The sequence below is a fragment of the Polypterus senegalus genome, chromosome 16 (assembly GCF_016835505.1).
Source record: "Polypterus senegalus isolate Bchr_013 chromosome 16, ASM1683550v1, whole genome shotgun sequence".
NCBI lineage: Eukaryota > Metazoa > Chordata > Cladistia > Polypteriformes > Polypteridae > Polypterus > Polypterus senegalus.
This window is the reverse complement of record NC_053169.1, coordinates 41,216,343-41,235,550: the sequence shown is the minus strand read 5'-3', so window position 1 is coordinate 41,235,550 and position 19,208 is coordinate 41,216,343. Positions and strand designations below refer to the sequence as shown.

The 19,208-nt window shown below is 37.7% G+C and overlaps 1 protein-coding gene across 2 annotated transcripts in view; it reads right to left on the bottom strand.

The window, feature by feature from the left end:
• The window catches only part of stpg4 (sperm-tail PG-rich repeat containing 4), an 83,255-nt gene that overhangs the window by 33,487 nt on the left and 30,560 nt on the right, over positions 1-19,208 (bottom strand). For both annotated transcript variants that reach the window (XM_039738333.1, XM_039738334.1), the window contains exons 3-5: positions 15,173-15,427; positions 13,931-13,995; positions 13,779-13,833 (exon numbers count right to left, since the gene is read on the bottom strand). In XM_039738333.1, the coding sequence (XP_039594267.1) occupies positions 13,779-13,833; positions 13,931-13,995; positions 15,173-15,427 (375 nt within the window). The remainder of the gene's footprint in view (positions 1-13,778; positions 13,834-13,930; positions 13,996-15,172; positions 15,428-19,208) is intronic.

Below are 19,208 nucleotides of genomic sequence, written 5' to 3'. Positions count from 1 at the left end.
ATTCAGAATGCTATCTGTACCTCTCATCATTATATATAGTCAATATTAAATTGACAATGATGCAATGGAAGAAAAAAATAAAAAAAAATTAGTTACAGCAAATTAAATTAATACATTCAAGCAGTTCATCTATCCAGACATATGTATAAAGAGCCAAAGAACTTAAAAGATTATCATCTTCATTAGTAATGTTACTCTTTAATGGCTATCTAACAATATTCAGTGAGGAAAATAATTAAAAATGAATACAAAAGAATGAAAAAAGTGATGGCTGCCCCTTTCTAAGTGATGAAGCAAGTATATGTCTTGAACCCAGGCCATTGTGTTATGTGTAGTGTAAAGTGACTAGATTTATAAAGTTCATTGTGAAACTGATCACTATAAACCTAATAAATAATCAAGAATGTTTGTCTGTCTACATCACAATGCAATCACCAAGTGAGAGATAGAGTAAATATCCAAAAGCTACAGTTTTGGTGATTAGTTTTCTTCTTTTCCTGTTAGGAGTTGCCACAGTGTATCATCTTTTTCCATATCTTTCTGTCCTCTACATCTTGCTCTGTGACACCCACCACCTGCATGTCCTCTCTCACCACATCCATAAAACTCCTTTAAGGTCTTCCTCTCTTCCTCTTCCCCGGCAGCTCTATCCTCAGTATTCTTCTCCCAATATACCTAGTATCTCTCCTCTGCACATGTCCAAACCAATGCAATCGATTAATAAAATAATTTAATTGCATGAACATGATTCAAAAAATTAAGGAAAACCCTAAAACAGTAAATTCTAATTTAGTTTGAAAAAATATATATATCAAAGTTGTGAGAAATGTGAAAACACTGTTGCATCATCCACATGTAATTGAGGCTACTGTTCTAACCGGAACTGGATAGGAAGATGATATTTTCATTCCACGTATACCTATGATTTCCAATAAACTCCCTTTCGAATTCAGACGACTTCTATTTCCAATACGTCTTGCATTTGTGGTGTCCATAAATAAAGCGCAAGGACCAGAGGCAGCCTTAGGGGGTGTGTGGGACCTAGGGTTGACCAACTCCACGCAGGGCCGGTTACGTCAAATGCTGTATGTGTGGACTATATAAACTTGCAAGCGAATTTAATAAAAATAATGTTAACATACACCAGATTTTCTCAATACAGTATTCAGCTACATTTTTGCAAGATAACATGTGGACTTTATCAAAATGTAACGATATAATCTATTAAAAAAGTGAAATTCATAACTCATGACAATACCACGATAGTGCGAAATGCGATGTGATGTCATGCAGAAATTAGCAGGGCATCTTCTAGAAAAGTACCCAAGTCGCAAGTATACTCTGAGTCTCAATATGCAGGATGTCATAGTCATAACTCACATTGATGTCATGTCAGCCAGTTATCATTAACGATACATGTTTTTGTGCATTAATATTCGGACTTTGGAATGTTTTCAAAGACATACATGTACTGAATTTGACCTTGAAGAGGGATTTTAAAAGGGTTCCTCTTAGAAGTATCACAAATATATATATATATATATATATATATATATATATATATATATATATATATATATATATATACTGGAGAATATAACTTGACAAATGCGCTCGAACGGGACACGCAGACCTCAAATGCGGGGCCCACCGTAGGCGCGGGGCCTGGAGTGGACGCCCCACTTGTCACCCCCGAATGCTGATCTTGGCTAGGACAATCACCTAAAGTTACTGGAGCTTACCTCAAAGAACCGTGGGTTGTTCACACGGCCAGTTATACGTTGCCTGTTCCAGAGTAGGATCAGGAAAGAATTTATGCGTCCTTACTTCTAATGGTGAAATGAAAAATCTTGTGTGTCATAAGGTAGTCTAAATGATTTGTAGCAACTATAATCCGTTAATATGTTAATAATTTGAATAATAAATTAATTGCCAAATAATAACTGGAAGCTGTTTCACTTGTTTCCAATCCGAGCGACAGTGAGTCATTGTCGCTAGTACATTATACAATAAAGCTTGACTGGCTGTGAAGGTCACAGAATCCCAGACACCAAACTTAACACACTTGCACTGTACTTTCTCCCCCCAGTGCTCTTCACACCTTTCCTGTTTATGTAACCCATTCTGAGTCTGGGCCAGTCTGACGCTAGAAGGCAGATAATGTATCCCAACAGAGCCATACAGCGCTGGAATAAACCAGAACACTGGAGTTTTCACTTTGTTTGCTAATAAAACACACCTTCTCTTTTGAGGCGGCTGGCTACAAGACTGTGGGGTATTTGGCGGGCATGTATACTAAAGCCTTAGGCTCCACACACTGCTGCCATCTGTATCTATATTTTGGCATGGCATTGTCAGCGGTTAAAGTGAGTAATAGAGCCAAGTTAGACACAGATGGAGGATGCTGTGTTACATTCGTTTACTCTAATCTGCACGGCCACACAACTAAATCTGAAACCAGCTGTAGTGGGGAGAAGTTAAAGTGGGTCAATTACCCCACTGCTTTACTGGTCATTCCATGCACTGACAGGCAGGTCCTTTGGATGTTTAATTTCTCAGAATGGCTTTTTTTTCCTAAGCTACAAAAAGAGCTCTTTTGTTTTTAGTGCAACTAAAGCCAGCTGTGCATTTAAAGGCCGAGCCTGTTTAATCTGCCCTGTGGTCGTTTTGTTTTTCTCAAACACTCTTTCCGTGTCTCTTAATGTGTTTTAGCTGCTTCTCACTCAAGCAGCTTTACTGAAATAAAAATTCAAATGAAATAATTTATCAACACAATTTGACATACAAAACCAAATTATCAGTCATTATAATAAGGCAGGGCCATTCGAAAACTGCTTCATAAATTCACTGTACTCTGTATAAGTAACAATAGTCTTACTACTATTACTACAACTGCTTTTGTGCAGATATTCATAAATGAACTATAATTAAACTATTATTTCATGGTAGATATTCAATATTGACAATTCAGAAATTTACATTCTGGGCAAGATGGTAGCACAGTGATCAGGTTCAGTTCCTCCCAACTATAGTTGCCTGATTCTGGATCCTCGTCCAGTGACTGTCTGACTATGTGCTTGGTGCAATTTTCCCAGGTTTGCTCAATTTTACCTGGCAACTCTGATGACTCAGTACTGTAATTGAGTGACTGAAGGTACAGTATGCCATCCTTTTCAGGACAAACACTTGAAGACTATTTAATGGAAACACATCATCAAAAAATGCACCGGTGCACTTTCCTATACTTTATATAATAGTGTTAACACTTTAAGACAGCCATCTATACATCCCTCTCCGCAAACTGACCTGGTCAGTTACTTCACACGTCAGCCATTAAGTCATGGACAGCCATTGGGCTGAGATGCTGAGCATGAGAGGTAAGGCATGTAACATGAATATGACTGTGCAATCAATAATACTCAAAACCAATGACAGCACAACTAGCTTTACTCAATGTATAGTAAAGATAAAAACTTTAAAAGTGCAGTTTTTACATTGCTACATGTTGTAGCTTTACCAATATAGTGAACACTAAAATTCTTAAATTTCCCTCAGAATCAATAAAGTATCTATCTATCTATCTATCTATCTATCTATCTATCTATCTATCTATCTATCTATCTATCTATCTATCTATCTATCTATCTAACACTATCATCTTAGATTTCTTTATAAATGCCACTAGTCCCTCATTAATAAACAAACTGAACAACAGCTCAGAAGAATTTCAAATTAATAATACATACTATAAAATAAATAATAAAAAAAGACGGTGACATCTTGTTAAGAAATTTGAATTTGCTACTTGCCCCATGATGCTCTCTGGCACTCAGTGTGAAAGTACTGAGAATACATACTGTATTTGAGAAGTCTCAAGGTTAATGTGGTGATGAATTGTTTAATTCGATACAAAATGGATCACAAAAATTAAAGCTCCAAAGGGCATTCAGAGAATTTAAACAAGTTAACTTTGCTTGCAGATAGGCCACATATGTTTAGTGTCGGAGATGGCTGGGGGGAAGGCTTATGCCTTCCCCAGACCATGTGGGGATGACCACCCTGGTACCTTTGGGGGCCACAGGTACAGAGCTTTGAAGCTCAACCCTGTAGGGGCCCGTGGTCACTACCAGGGGGCGCCCCTATGCCTTTGAAGCCCTGGAACTCAGCACTTCCGCCACACTCGGAAGTGCTAGGGGGAAGAACAGCAGGGACACCCGGAGTGCTTCCGGGGATGCAGCCGGCACTTCCACCAAACTGGGGCGTGTCGGTGCAAGATTGCCAGGAAACACCTGGAGCACATCCGGGTGATAATAAAAGGGGCCACCTCCCCTCATACAATAGCTAGAGTTGGGTGGAAGATGGACGAGGTCTCTGGAGGAGGCAAGGAGGCAGCCTGAAGAGACAGTGAGGCATTATTGTGTTGGCCAGGACTTTGGGGACTTTTGGGGTTGTCGAGTGTACTTATTGTAATATATTATGTATAATAAACGTGTTGTGGGTGAACCTTCGATGTCCACCTGTCTGTGTGCGGGCCACCTACCACATTAGTTTGAATGAAATGTATCATTTAAGATTTAAAGCTTGTTTTTGATTCTCCTTACTGCATAGCATTGATATTATATGTCTGTTTTTTGCAGACTTTTAACTCAAAATGGACATAATTACATATTATGAAAAAGAATACCCTGAATAGCTACTAAACGGCAACAAGATGATGCTTGATTTGTTTACTGATATAAAGTACTGTAAATCGGTTCTTAACAAGATGCATTATGGGACTGATAAAGGTCTCATTATAAGCACATGCCTATCAGGAAATTTCCAAAAAACACTGAAACAAAAAAACTTTTCTGAGCAAAGTCCAAGACAAATATCTATTGTCAAGTTAGCCTAAAGTATAATAATCCCACTGTCAGACAAAATAACAATAGTATTGGTCTGTTCAAAGTGTGGTGGCTCTGTGGCTGAAGGATCTGGGCTGGGAACTTAAAGGCTTCCAGTTCAAATCCCAGCGGAGATAAAAGGAGCGCTACTCCATTGGACCCTTGAGCAAGGCCCTTAGGCTGCAATTGCTCCTTTGGCCGGTGCTGTACAAATAGCGAACCCTGTGCTCTGCCCCTAAAACTCTGGGTAAATTGGGTTATGCAAAGAAAACAGAGAATTTCCCTTTGGAGACTAATACAGTATACTAAAGAACACTGAGTTTAGGTTAAATTTTGAATCAAAACTCCCAGACGTCACTTAACCACTTCTGGAAGTATACATTTACTATGTGATGTTGAAAGTTTGTGGCAGGATTGGGGGATTGGAGGGATAGGTAAAAGGGCACTTTTGTTGAAAATCTCGGTGAATAAATTAGCCAATTATCTGCCCAGTCATGGATTGGCATCTTTTTCACGGACCCTGCAACAGCCTCTCATAACATGCCCTGGGTTAACTGAAAGGAGATAATGGTGGATTATTCCTTCCTTTTAAGTCTCTTACTGTGTTTTTCAGTATATTTTCTCTTGTTAAGCAAACAAAACGTCATTACTTCAATCTGCAGTTTCTAGACATGCATTCTGTTGCTCTTCTAAACTTGTTCTTAATATATTGCCTTTCTGGCTGAATGGCCTTCTCCATTAAGATTTTTTTTTCCAACTGGATTATTCCAGGTGGAGGCAAATGGAGAGAAAAAAATCTATTTTTGTGCTTCAGTGATCTATTCAGGGATGCCCCAGGAAGGCAAAAAACAAATCTGTGCATATCACTCTTTCTTCTTCACAATAAATATTATTGCACTTGTAGTCACAACTGACTAAGGGATCTAAAAGTAATATATTAGGAATAAGTCACTTAAAAATGTTTATTTATTGGTACTATAAAAAATGAATAAATAGTGTCTCAGACGGCCAGGGGCCCTGCCCGGCTGGGACGCCATTATTGTGGAGCGACAAGGGGAGAGAGCATAGCCAGGACATTATCTTTCCCGGGACACTTGAGGCATCCCCCCGGGTTGATTCCGGCAGGGCACGCTGGGAGCTGGAGTTTGCCACAGCCCTGTTGAGTTCTGGGTGCCACCAGGGGGCAATGTGGAGGCTGCAGAGCCCTACTATGTCAGGCTTCAGCCACACCTGTGAGTACTTCTGGACCTCACTAACGAGCTACTCGAAGCACTCCAAGGTGCAGCTTAAAAGGAGCTGCCTGCGTTAGTTTTAGGAGGAAGGGAGAAAAAGGTGGAAGGAAAGAGAGAAAGAGGGAGAGAGAGAGAGAGAAAGAGAAGAAAAGAAAAGAAAGGAAAGGATAGAAGAAAAAGTGTGCTTTGGTGCTGTTTATTGTGCTTGCTGTACTGTGCTGAGCAGGTGGGAATTGAGGGAATGCGTTTCCCACGGAAAAAATAAAAAAACATGTGTGCTGAACTTGTGTCCTGAGTCTGTCGGTGTTGAGTTTGGGGAGCTGGTGTGCCTCCTGCAGGCCACAATATCTGGGTTTTACACTATACTTGATGATGCTTTGTAGACTTGATCTTCTAATCCTGGCGTGCATCTTTCCACACTTGTAAAATTCACAATCATGAAATCAACTGAAGTGAGTAAAATAGGGAACAAATGACTGCAATCCAGATAGAAAATATTCTCAAACCCTAACCCTAACCCTAACCCTAACTCTAATCCTAACCCTACTGCAGGCCACAATATCTGGGTTTTACACTATACTTGATGATGCTTTGTAGACTTGATCTTCTAATCCTGGCGTGCATCTTTCCACACTTGTAAAATTCACAATCATGAAATCAACTGAAGTGAGTAAAATAGGGAACAAATGACTGCAATCCAGATAGAAAATATTCTCAAACCCTAACCCTAAGCCTAACCCTAACTCTAATCCTAACCCTACTGCAGGCCACAATATCTGGGTTTTGTACTATACTTGATGATGCTTTGTAGACTTGATCTTCTAATCCTGGCCTGCATCTTTGCACACTTGTAAAATTCACAATCATGAAATCAACTGAAGGGAGTAAGATAGGGAACAAATGACTGCAATTCTGATAGAAAATGTTCTCAAAGATCCTTAAACTCTTGAATCACTTTTGCACACATATCACTGAAATTCTGAGAAGCTACTGTTGTAAGCCCCTACATTTGTACTCTATTTTAAAAGGGCAGTAGGGAAGTTGCATGTCTGGTCCTACATTAAGAGTCAAACTGCTCAGCAGAACCTCAAATGAATAATGTAATCTACGTAACGTGAGATAAGAATGGCACTTGCAAAGCAACTAAACTTGACTCATACAGTGCTCTGGCAGTCATTTCGAAATTTACAGAGCTCACGCATCTGAGGAAGCTCATGAGGAAGTTCAGATGCTTCAGCACAGCTAACTTTCTTTACCACCCATTATTTATAATTTTACTCATAATACACTCAACAGCAAATGAATGCTGCGAAAGGAGCATGAAAATCAGTTTCTGCAGCCCTTTGCAGAATTTGCTTGATTTTTGGAAAAATATGTAAAAATCAAAAATAAATTACAACAAAAAAGGTGTTGCTTTCACTACAGTCTTTTTCACCCCACTGTGGTTAACATAATCATTCAAACAAGACTGTGCTCTGGGATGGAAAAATTAGACATATACAACAACTAACTACAAAGGTCCAAGCACTGACAGGCAGGTCTTTTGGATATTTAATTTCTCAGAATGGCTTTTTTTCCTAAGCTTCAAAAAGAGCTCTTTTGTTTTTAGTGCAACTAAAGCCAGCTGTGCATTTAAAGGCTAACCCTGTTTAATCTGCTCTGTAGTTGTTTGTTTTTCTCACCATATAACCTATGGTGTCCTGTCCTAAGGGTACTATTATAAATCAGATTACAAATCAAGCAAGTAAATAATTCTGTATTCAACTCAGTCCCTTCAACTGTCGTGACTGGATTTTCATTATTGTATGGAATACATCTCAAAGAAAACAGAAGACGATACACTAATTAGTGAATATTTATGTATTCACAGCATCCTCATACAGACTATAAAGTTAAAAGTGGGTAGCGAGCTGCTAACAGATTGCTTGTGTGACAGAATTCATGACACAAATTGTCAAGGATAAAGAATTAAGTAGGTGATGAAACACATGTATCAGAATGCAGAACTCATTGTACCTCATCATCAATGGGGCTGATGACCCAATGACGTTTCACTACTATGAGGTAAAAACAAGAAGGAGTGTTTGCAGTAGGAAAAGAAACATAAATAATAATGGATGCCAAAGGTCAGGAAAAAACATTATCTTGTTTGTTGTACTTCTGCTGATCTACATACGCTTGTGAGAGGAAGCATGTTTTCCCAAAACTCTGTTAGGCCACTTGTCAAACTTGCCAGGTACCATAATATTCAGAATGGTAGTGACATTTGGAGTAATGCTTGAATACCATAGGATGAGGAAAAATACCATTGATGATTAGAGGCATTCATTCTAGGTGACAGTGTACCCCCTTACAAATAGGCTTGCAAAGTCCTTGCCATAAAACTATAAAAGTCCAGTAAAATGACAACAAACTCAGCTCACTGCAGAAAATCTTGAATGACAAATCCATAAGACAACATGGAACAAGTCATGCAAAAAATAGGAACTAACTGGATTGTGTACATCTTCTTCAGATAGCATTCAAGTTCTACTGAGGGAAAAAAATTGGATGTGAGTGTCAGTAGGCTTTGCGCCCTAGGAACTAAGATACTATATTACATTTTAAGTAATTATTTACTGCTCTGATGATGATCTTTCTGATCATAAAATAGGTCATTACAATAGCAATTGATGAGAAAAAATCCATAATTAATTGCAGAATTATTTTATTGCAGGGTTTCTCTAGAGTGCCTCTTTCTCTTGCATGATTTGGGCTCAAAAACTAATCAGCACATTGTTATCTCATAACCGATTACTTTTCGAGTTTGGTATTTTTACGTCCAGTGGTTTTAGCTCTATACCATCCTCAAGAAGCGGTGACACACAGATACACACACAAACAGACAGACACACACCTATCATTGAGATATCAAGGTTTTCAGTATCAGGGAACCCTAAAACGTCAAGATCCGTCGAGAAAAGGAGATCGAAATTTTTGACGAATCAAAAGCTTTTGCTACTCCCCCATAGACGATAGGTTATGCAAAAATAGGGTAAACTCGCTAAAGGGTATATGTGCCTAATAAAGTAATTAGTTGGTGTATATACCTGAACTATCAGCATTGTCAAAATGAAATTTATACATCAAAAATATTACGTTACACAGTGCCATCCGCTATAAACAACATCACAAAATAGAGAGGCAAAAACACTTTGAAGACACATCCTTTAATAAATCTAATAATGTATTCTTAAACATATATTATCAATTTACAAATATCTGGAAATGCTTCAAAATATTTCTAAATGTTGTTTTTAAATGCCATATTGCCGGTATTGTCTGGACTGCTTTAAATGAAGAGAAATTTCTGCCCTTTGTAATGAGGTTTGGTTTTTAATTTTACGATTTAAAAAAAAAAAATGTTGAAAGAGTAAAAAGTTCACTATAATGTGAAATAAACACTAATTGATGCTTAAAAGAATTTTGTATACCATCAAAGGTAGGCAAATGTATAACCTGCTGGTAGCATGAGACTGTGCATATACTCTAATATTTTTTCAAATATAGGCACCCTTTATAAATATATTCTGAATGGCAAAAAACAGGTCTCCAAAATGGTGAACAATTTTCATCGGTATCCATGTGCTGCATTAAATATAAAAGTGCATTTATTGAATTTAGAAACCGCAAGTAAAGCTGTGATTACTGCTTTAGAAACAGATCAATACAACTGTATGCTCAAGTCACCCATTTACATGATACATAAGAAATATTTAAAAAGGGGTGCTGTTCAGAAGAATTTGTTTAACACCCTTTTTTGTTAAAATATTCAATTTAATCAAGAGGGCATATACAAATACACACCACTTACAAAGTACATGCACAAATACAGACAACACCCATAGGTACAAATAAGCGCCCACTAACCTCAAAACAGACCTTTAACACTGTCAGAATCATGAGCATGGACAGCAATTCATGGGTTTTGGTATAAAAGAATATAGGGGAAGGATAAGAAGGTGACACTGTCGGTAACAGTTGTTCCATTTATCCTTTAGAGGAGGAGGAAGTTAGGTGCATGAGGAGAAATCCCTGGAGGACCAGTGACATCACTTCCACCAAGTCATCACAAGCCCCACCCCTTCTAGAAGGAGACCTACCACCTGATGCCATTCACTCCTGAACCAACTTCACAAGATATTGATGCTCCATACCTCTGAGACCTTTTCATCTGATCATGGCTGGACACCACTACATTGTATTGCATGCTTGTGCTTGTTCTTTTGTGTTTCAGACACCTAAATTCAATGGAGCATCCTCTAAAATCCCAACCCTCATTTTGTTCTCTGCTTTATCCTTTTCCAACACACATACAAAGAGTATGCATACAGTATATACCAGGGGTGGTAAACACCGATCCTGGAATGCCACACTGGCTACAGGCTTTTATTTGAACCATTAATTAAATTAATGACTAGTTTTAGCTACTAATTAACTTCATTTAATTTATTTGCTATATAAGACTGCTTTTTCATAAGCAATGTTGGTCCTGGAGGGCCACAGTGGCTTTAGGTGTTTGTTCCAACCCAATCATTCATTGCTAATGAAGCACTTATTGCTCAAGTGACATTTTGCTGCTTCATTTTAGTTGTCCCACTTGTCAATATTTTGAACCCTTAATTGCTTATTATAGTCTTAAATAGCTGTGTTCATTATTTAACTGCTCCTTATTAACAGTAAGATACAAATGACAAAGGAACCAGCAGTTTTACATCTAGCTTCTCTCCATTTCCACCCTTGTGTTTTCATCATTCATTATTTGATTTAATTAAGTACTCAGAAGGAAACTGAAGAGAAAGTGAACAGAAAATTACTCATCTGTTTTAGGCTTCAAATCACTTGAGTCATACATATAACATTAGAAAACGAAAAAATCTGTGATTTAAGAATGAACTGACATGGTAGAATTAAAACAATAACAAGCCATGAAATTCAAATAAGGTCTGTTATTGGTGTGGATTGGCTTCTAATTAAGCAACTGGGTTGGAACAAAAGCCTGCAGCCACTGCAGCTCTCCAGGGATGGAGTTGGCCATCTCTGGTATATACAGTACATTGTCATGAATGTGCGCTTGGGTGCCACATTCAAGACTCTAAAAAGGTAAGCAGTAGTACCCCAGACCAGAAGGGGGTGAAATAATTTTCTTCATCCCATAGTCCGGAGGCTTCTGGACTGGAAGACCAATGATGTCATTTCCTCTTCTGCCTTATCCAGAATCTACCCTTTTCTCTCCTTCCTTCATTAAAAGAGCCAAGACACTGGAAGATCCCATTCACTTTGGACCTGGAGACCATCCTGAACAAATCCAAATCGTATTATGTAATATCATCTACTGTTGAATTCTGCTGTGTACTTGTAATATTTCTATTGCACTATTATAGTTTATTGAGGATTACTTGTGTTCTGTTCTGTGTATTGTATTGTATTTACCCCCTTTTTTGACACCCACTGCACACCCAACCTACCTGGAATGGGGTCTTTCTTTGAACTGCCTTTCTCAAGGTTTCTTCCATTTTTTTCCCTAATAGGGTTTTCTTTTTGAGAGTTTTTCCTTGTTTTCTAAGAATGTCAAGGCTGGGGGGCTGTCAAAAGGCAGGGCCTGTTAAAGCCCATTGAAGCACTTCTTGTGTGATTTTAAACTTTATTGTATGGTATTGCATAACATTAGGACCTTCCCTCTTTACTTTTGTGTTTATATAAAAGTACACACAGACACACACACATACACATATCAACACACCACACTACATCTTTATGTGATACTTTTTTCTTAAAATATTTCACAAATCAATCTGTGAATTAAGTTTTATTTTATAAAGTATCCTTCATCATGGTTATTATCACAAAGTGCTTTACAAGTTAAACATTTGTTAATTATGATATACAGCACCAGCAACATCAGACATTGCCACTAACTACGTTTCACATCAATGAATTAATCAATTTCATTAGAGTAGCACCTCTTATTTCACATGTATTCCCAAGTATTTTAATCATTAACTAGCTGTGTAAGCCCATGCTGTAAAAAGCCTGGGGTCCTAGAAACTATTGAAATCATCAGAAAAAAACTGAAATGTAGAGATGTCAGGTAATTGAAAGAAACTACTCAGTGCGTCTCTCTCCCAGGAGGTTTTTGCCGACATGCTCGCCTCGCTTGTGTATTAGCGGCGGGAGGAAAAGTAAAAGGGATACCATTTTGCTCATGTGTTTGCCTCTGTTCTGTATTACCGCTAAGCGAGTGACTCTTTCTTCGGAGGTTTTGTTTTGCCGACATGCTTGCCACGCTTGTATATTTGCGGCAGGAGGAAAAGTAAAAGGGATACCGTTTTGCGATGTTAGTGGCTAAGCGACTTTGTCTTTTTTCGGAGGTTTCATTTTGCTGACGTACTGGCCTTGCTTGTGTTGTTAGCGGCTAAGTGAGTTTTCTTTTTCCTCGGAGGCAGAGCCCTTACCCAGACTCCACCTCTCACTTCTGGGACAGACAGACACACACTTCCATGCATAGATGTTTATATATAAGATAAATACATTTGTATATCACACAGGAACATTCAAACGATGAGTACTCACAACATATTCACATATTCAAAACCAAATATAAAAAAGCGATTGTCTGTCTCTGTCTGACCTGTTATTAATGCCTTGAACTTAAGGAATTTAAAAGGAAGGTCCTTTGAGAGTTTCACTACCTAGTCAAGTCACATCTCAGACTATAGAACAAAACATTCTTTTATACTGTAATCATTTTCCTCAAGATCAAACAGAAGCTTTCACACCTCTCTCATTCTATTCTTGATATGGGGTCTCTACTTCTTGCTAGGTAAAGAAATTAAGTCAAAGTAATGTAGATGCAGAGGGGAACTCTGACAAAACAGAATGAGCTGCAAGAAGGCAGGCACTGTAAAGTATAGCAGCACAGAGTCCAACAGGGGTAAAGCGATTTGCCTAAGCCTCCTTCTGTTAGAACCTTATTTACAACACAATCACATAACAATTACAACCGTTTTGAATCACTGTTTAAAAATCTGACAATATTACTTAATATTTACTTTCATTAATGTTTAACTCTCACCTTTCCATTACTGACAATTCAATGAACATCTTATGCGATCATCTGTGAAGCTATAATAAAACAATTGTTACCAGCTAGCTGAGCTATGCCTCTCATATGTAAAATAAAATCAAAATGTAATTGTATCATTTGCTTAATGGCTCCAGAATATGACCCAACATTGCCATCTCAGACCCCCGAATACTAAACTGATGGCACACTTTATTTGGATTTGTATTAACAGATACCAACTGCCTCAAAAGGTTGCTGCTAGAGTCCTAACATCACAAACATTGTGACTTTGTAATTCATTCCTGTTACTATCAGGAAGTCACTTTGCTCCAGAAACACACAAAAAAATCACACAATTATAAAGGAGAGACAAAGAAATTAGGGATTAGAGCAGTCTAAAGAAAGAATCTCATCCCTGCCATCACGACAGGCACAATTTATAGGTAAGAGTGGCATAATGCAGGGCATACAAGATGCAGGTTGTAAGTAGAACTTGAAGGATGACTCAATCAATTCAAAGCTATGCATTCAGCAAACAAGAATGATGTTAATACTCACTGGCGCAAAGTAAATAGTTGGAAAACGCTGTACTGCAGAGCGAAACATCACATGCCTGTGAAAATCAAATGAATTATGATTAACATGATGCAACTAGTTTAGAATAATAAGAAATCTTTCAGGGTAAAAATAGCCTTTCCAAGTTTACATACTTGCAAGGAGTCTTGATTACTGGCTTTTCCATTAGATTATACTGGCAAGGGGAAATATTGACATCCTGCAATAAAGGAAAAGGGATTCAGTGACCTGAAAAATGGGGGCTGCACTTTCTGTTCCTTCAGTCTGCAAGCTTTTGTATCTAAGACCACATAGGCACGTAATAATAATAAAGATGGTATGAACAAGCATAAAATAAACATAATACAATGACTGCCAAGGCACAAACAGTCGTATAAAAGACCACTTGTAACTGACCAGTGTGCACCTTAATAGTGTCAGGTTCACATTGAGTGATTTGGCCTTAAATGGTATTAGAAGTAGTTTCTTCTTGTTTTGGGTCTCATTTTAATCACTTTAGCAACACAAGATAATAACTCCTCTGCTTTAAAACATTAAATTGGCATATTTGGTTTTAGGTCTCTTTGTTTAATACTCCTGACTTGATTGAATATTTGTGTGGTATGCACGACTACCTCTTGGACAGTAAAAATTTGCCTTAACATCTTCAAGATGAAGTGCCACTGATTATGACGTTAGGTTTATCAGATTTAAAGTAGCAAAATAAAATCCACCTGCTCGCTGGACATCTCCATACGGTATCATTTTTCAAACAGTGGTCTTTAACCCTTTGTGTTACAGACAAGCTTACAGGAGAGCCAGGGCACATCCTAGAAGCACAGAGTATAATGAAAGAACTCATCGCCATTCATAGCAGAACTCGTACAAACACATGAAAGATAAACCAAAGTGAGAAAACAAGGGCAATAACCTCAAAGTATAAATATGTTAAAATTAACTCTGAAACACCTTCCAAATAATTGAAAATACCCCTAATCTGCCGTGTATTTAGCAGGTATTATCCTAACTAGTTAAGTGTCGTACAAATATGAATGATCTTGCAATATGGTGTTCTGTAAACTGAGCGGGTGGTTAAGTTATAACAGGGGTTTTTCAAAATATGTATTGATTCTTTTTGAAGGTTTTGTGCTTTTAACAAATCCTACAATAATGCAACTTCCAAGGCAGCTCTGTTTATTTTTCAGTAAATAATAAGAAGTAAAAATGTATACACCAATCTGCAAGAGATTCTCACAAATTTAGACAAAAAGTAACAAAAGCATGAATATGAGAACTCTGTTCATCAATTTGAAAACCAAAGCTGCTTTCTTTTTTTTATAAACTTCTTTTGAATACTTTCAACCCCCTCATTTCTTCTTTACCTGCTATTCTCTTACCTTATCTGTGACGCCTACTATTGGGCACTTTGACCTGGTGCAGCTCCGGAAAGAGTAAGTGACACGATGTTTTTCAGCATTTTGTATAAAATCAGCATAAGCATAGGCACCAGGAAGTAAAAGATCTCCTTTTCGAATGACGCCGGCGTATTTCTTCCTGCCTTCCCCTTTGAAGCCATAGGTTTTCCTCACAGGATTCATCGCTGCATCTTCAATAAAGCTTCGGATATGATAGGTGCCAGGAACAGGAGATTCCTCACAAACAAAAAACAGATCATGAAAGCTGGTATAGGTATCTGGTTATGGGTCTTTGAGGCAAACTAAAGAGTCTGTCAGTGACTTGTTGTATTTTCTAGGGGCAAAAGGTAATATGAAGCAGTCCCATGGAACACCTTATGACTTCAGGAAGGCACTAATAGACCCAGAGTTAAAGAACATCACCTAAGAGAGGGGTCCTCAATCACGGTCCTGGAGAGCCGCAGTGGCTGCAGGTTTTTGCTCCAACCCAGTTGCTTAATAAAAAGCACTTATTTCTAAAGTAACACTTCTGCTTCACTTTAGTGATTTTGAGCCCTTATTGCTTAATTTTGTCTTAAACAGCTATTTTAATTGTTCCTTATTATCAATAACATGCAAATGACAAGAGAGAGCAGCATTTCTCCATTTAGCTTATTTACATTTACACCTGTGTGTATTTATCTGCACTATTGGGTTTAATTAAATACTTGGAAGAAAAATGAAGAGAAAAAAGTGAAGGACTGAGAATTACTCGTCCATTTTAGCCTTCAAATCATTTGCATGATAGAAAGGGAAAGAAAATCTAGGATATGAGAATGACCTGACATAGCAGAGTTCATTTAATTTCATAGCTTGTTAGTGCTTTATTGGCAAGAATTGCTTTCTAATTAAGCAACCAGGTCAGAACAAAAACCTGCAGCCACTGCGGCTCTCCAGGACTGGGACTGAGGACCCCTGACCTAAGATATCCATCTGGTGGCCATTCACACTTGATAGACCTACTTCTGGAGAAGTGAATGTTTCTACTGGAAGACAGAATTTTATAGTTCACGACTCTTCTAGTAGGATGTGAACAGTAGTTAGTATGAACCTATAAAGTCATGGCTAAATGATAGTATGCACCTATAAAGTTGAATTTGGTAACACATTTATTGAGACTGAAGTGAAGTGCGGATTTGTACACAGGCAGGAGGTAGGACAGAGAACCACAAAGGAAGGGATGAGAGTGAGTAAAACACACTTTTGGGAAGACCCTCAGTAAATGCGGTCCCATAAACACTCCCCATGCTGCCTCTGCATACATGTGTTTAAATCTCTGTGTCTATTCTATGTTTAAGGTGAAAGCAAACAGTCCCAGTCATGTGGGGGTCTCTATTGTATATTACTATTCCGCTTTTACCCATCTGTAGAAATGTTTATCATGGCTGAGTTCAGCTTATTCTTTCCTATTGTGATTCATTGAAAGATGACTCAGTCACTCTCCACTCTTGATGGAGGAACAGGTCTACACAAACAGAAAGAAAGACATTTTATTTGTGAGAATAAATAAGTGAGAATATAAAACTGTGTCAAACTACCAAATGATTGCTTGACGTTTTTCTACATATAACAGTGCAGAGAAAGTGAATGAGCGTTTATTGGTTGAAGAAAGTACTTCAAGTGCTAAAGAAAGTGAAGCTATAGTCTAAGACACAAAAAGACTAAACTGTGAGACTAAACTGATGTGAGAATGAGATGTTGTACAATAAACATAGACATGATAATAAATTGATTTATACAAAAAAAATTTGGGAGTGGTCTCCCCTAGACTTTCTCGAACACTCAGATATGGGGATGAATATTTGAAGAGTAAACCATAAGACAATGATTATATTTTTATATTATGTACATTAAAGAACCATCAACAACAAATCAAATCAAATTAATATGTTCAACAATTATTCTAAAAGTAATGTTGAATAAATCAACTGTGCAGCTGCATGAATAAAAAAATACCACTTCCTGTTAACAGAAATAGCTCAAAGGTTGACAGAAATCTATGTTTTGTATGTAATACATGTATGCGAAATTTGGTGGACCTAAGTGAAAGCGTGCTCAAGTTATTGTGTTTGCACACACACACAGACAGACACACAGACATAATTCCAAAAAATGGTCTCTTCGAACTCAGGGAGGTCTAAAACTTCGAGATTCATCAAAATCTCGAAATGGAATTTTTGGAGGATTCCAATATCTTCCCTGTACTTTGTATACGAGAAAGTCAAGGAAGTCTAAAACGTCGAGATTCCCCAAAATCTCGACATTGAATCTTTGGATGATTACAATACTTTCCCTGTACTTCGTATATGAGAAAGTAAAAAGCGACAGACAATTTAATACACACATTTTACAAAGCTTAACACAAAACTTAACACAATGTGACAAATCATACTTGGTTATAGGAGATGCGCATATGTTTGATTTTAGTAATGATATAAAAAAATCTTACTAAAGACAGCATATAAAAGCAGGGTACACATTCCAACTGCAATGTTTTAATGTTTACATGAAAATAACAAAAAGTTCATTAGCTTAAAAGTTTCAGTATAAATGTTATTTATTTGGCATCAGGAACCATCAGTGTCAGAGTGAATTAAAAGACGCTCAAAAACAATCAGGCTTAAAAATTAGTTGGTCTTAAATATTCATCCTTCCATCAATGAAGCCATTTAGTTCAGTTCTGAGCTGGAGCCTTGGAAAGAAAACTGGAGCAAATCCAGGATTCTAAAACTGTCCCAGTCGATTACTTCAAACACATATACTGGGACAGTTTAGAGTCATTGATTATCCTAACACACACATGCACACCTCAAGAATGTGGAAGAAAATTCGTTGGAAAAAAAAACACATGTAAGTGCTGGCAGAAAATAAAAAGTCCACACAGACAATGAGCAGTCCAAGATTCAAAACCCGGGACTCAGTGAGGTTGCTCTTTGTAAGACCAATTCCTATATAAATTTGTAATTGGTGTTAATCACGCTAATGTATAGACATTACAACGTTCTTAACTGGCTATTGTTTTAAAATCACACATTAAGGGCTCCATTAATTACTTCATTGAAGAATATTCTGAGGATACTTTTTCCCTTAAAATGTGCAGGGATTAAAAGTCTGTTCTGGTGCAGTGCTAGATCCAACAGAGAACGGGATGCATTAAAAGGCAAATTTACAGTTGCCAAATAACTTAATATAAAAGCCTTTGACATATGGAGTACCCACAGAGAACCCATACAGATCACAAACAGACAGTGGCTGGGTTGGAATTTGAATGAAGGATTTTGGAGCTGTGAAGCAGCCATGTGCCACTTTGTCATAACCAGACGATTCAAGATGATAAGCAGATGCACCAAGTAAACTGCATGTCAGACAGATAAGCTAGAAAGTGGCATTTGAATAAACAGACAAGGTTGTCTTGAACACATATCTTCAACAGTGATGCATCCTCATGCAGTAGGAATTTGACAATATCATATCAGGTTGTCTATTCTTATACACTAATCCTAGAAAATAATTAACTGTTGTGATCTAAATAGATAATTTAGAAAAGAAAAATAACAAAGCATTTTCAGTATATAATCTAATCACTGTATATACTGTTACAGAGAGACCATAGCATGGGTTTCTGAAAAGGAGGAAGAACAAGGCCCATGTCAAGAAGGAATGGTGTCATGCCAGGGAATTGTTTATTCCCATTACTGGACCTTAATGGATTTTGTCCAAGGAACAGTATTCCCATTATGCTCAGGACGTGCCCTGGTGCTGTGGAAATATTTAGTACTTAATAATAGAGGGTTCACGTGAGGGTCTTGAAGAAAGCTGAGCTAACTTCTGCAAATGGGAAAAAGAAATCCTTGACGTTTTGCAGCAATTAGGGAAGGGCAAGCAGTGAAGGAGCACCACTTAGACGTGTGGACCTTTAATGCATGTGCTTGCAATATGGGTACTAGGGATCTAGAGTGTGCACCCTGATCCTCAAAAT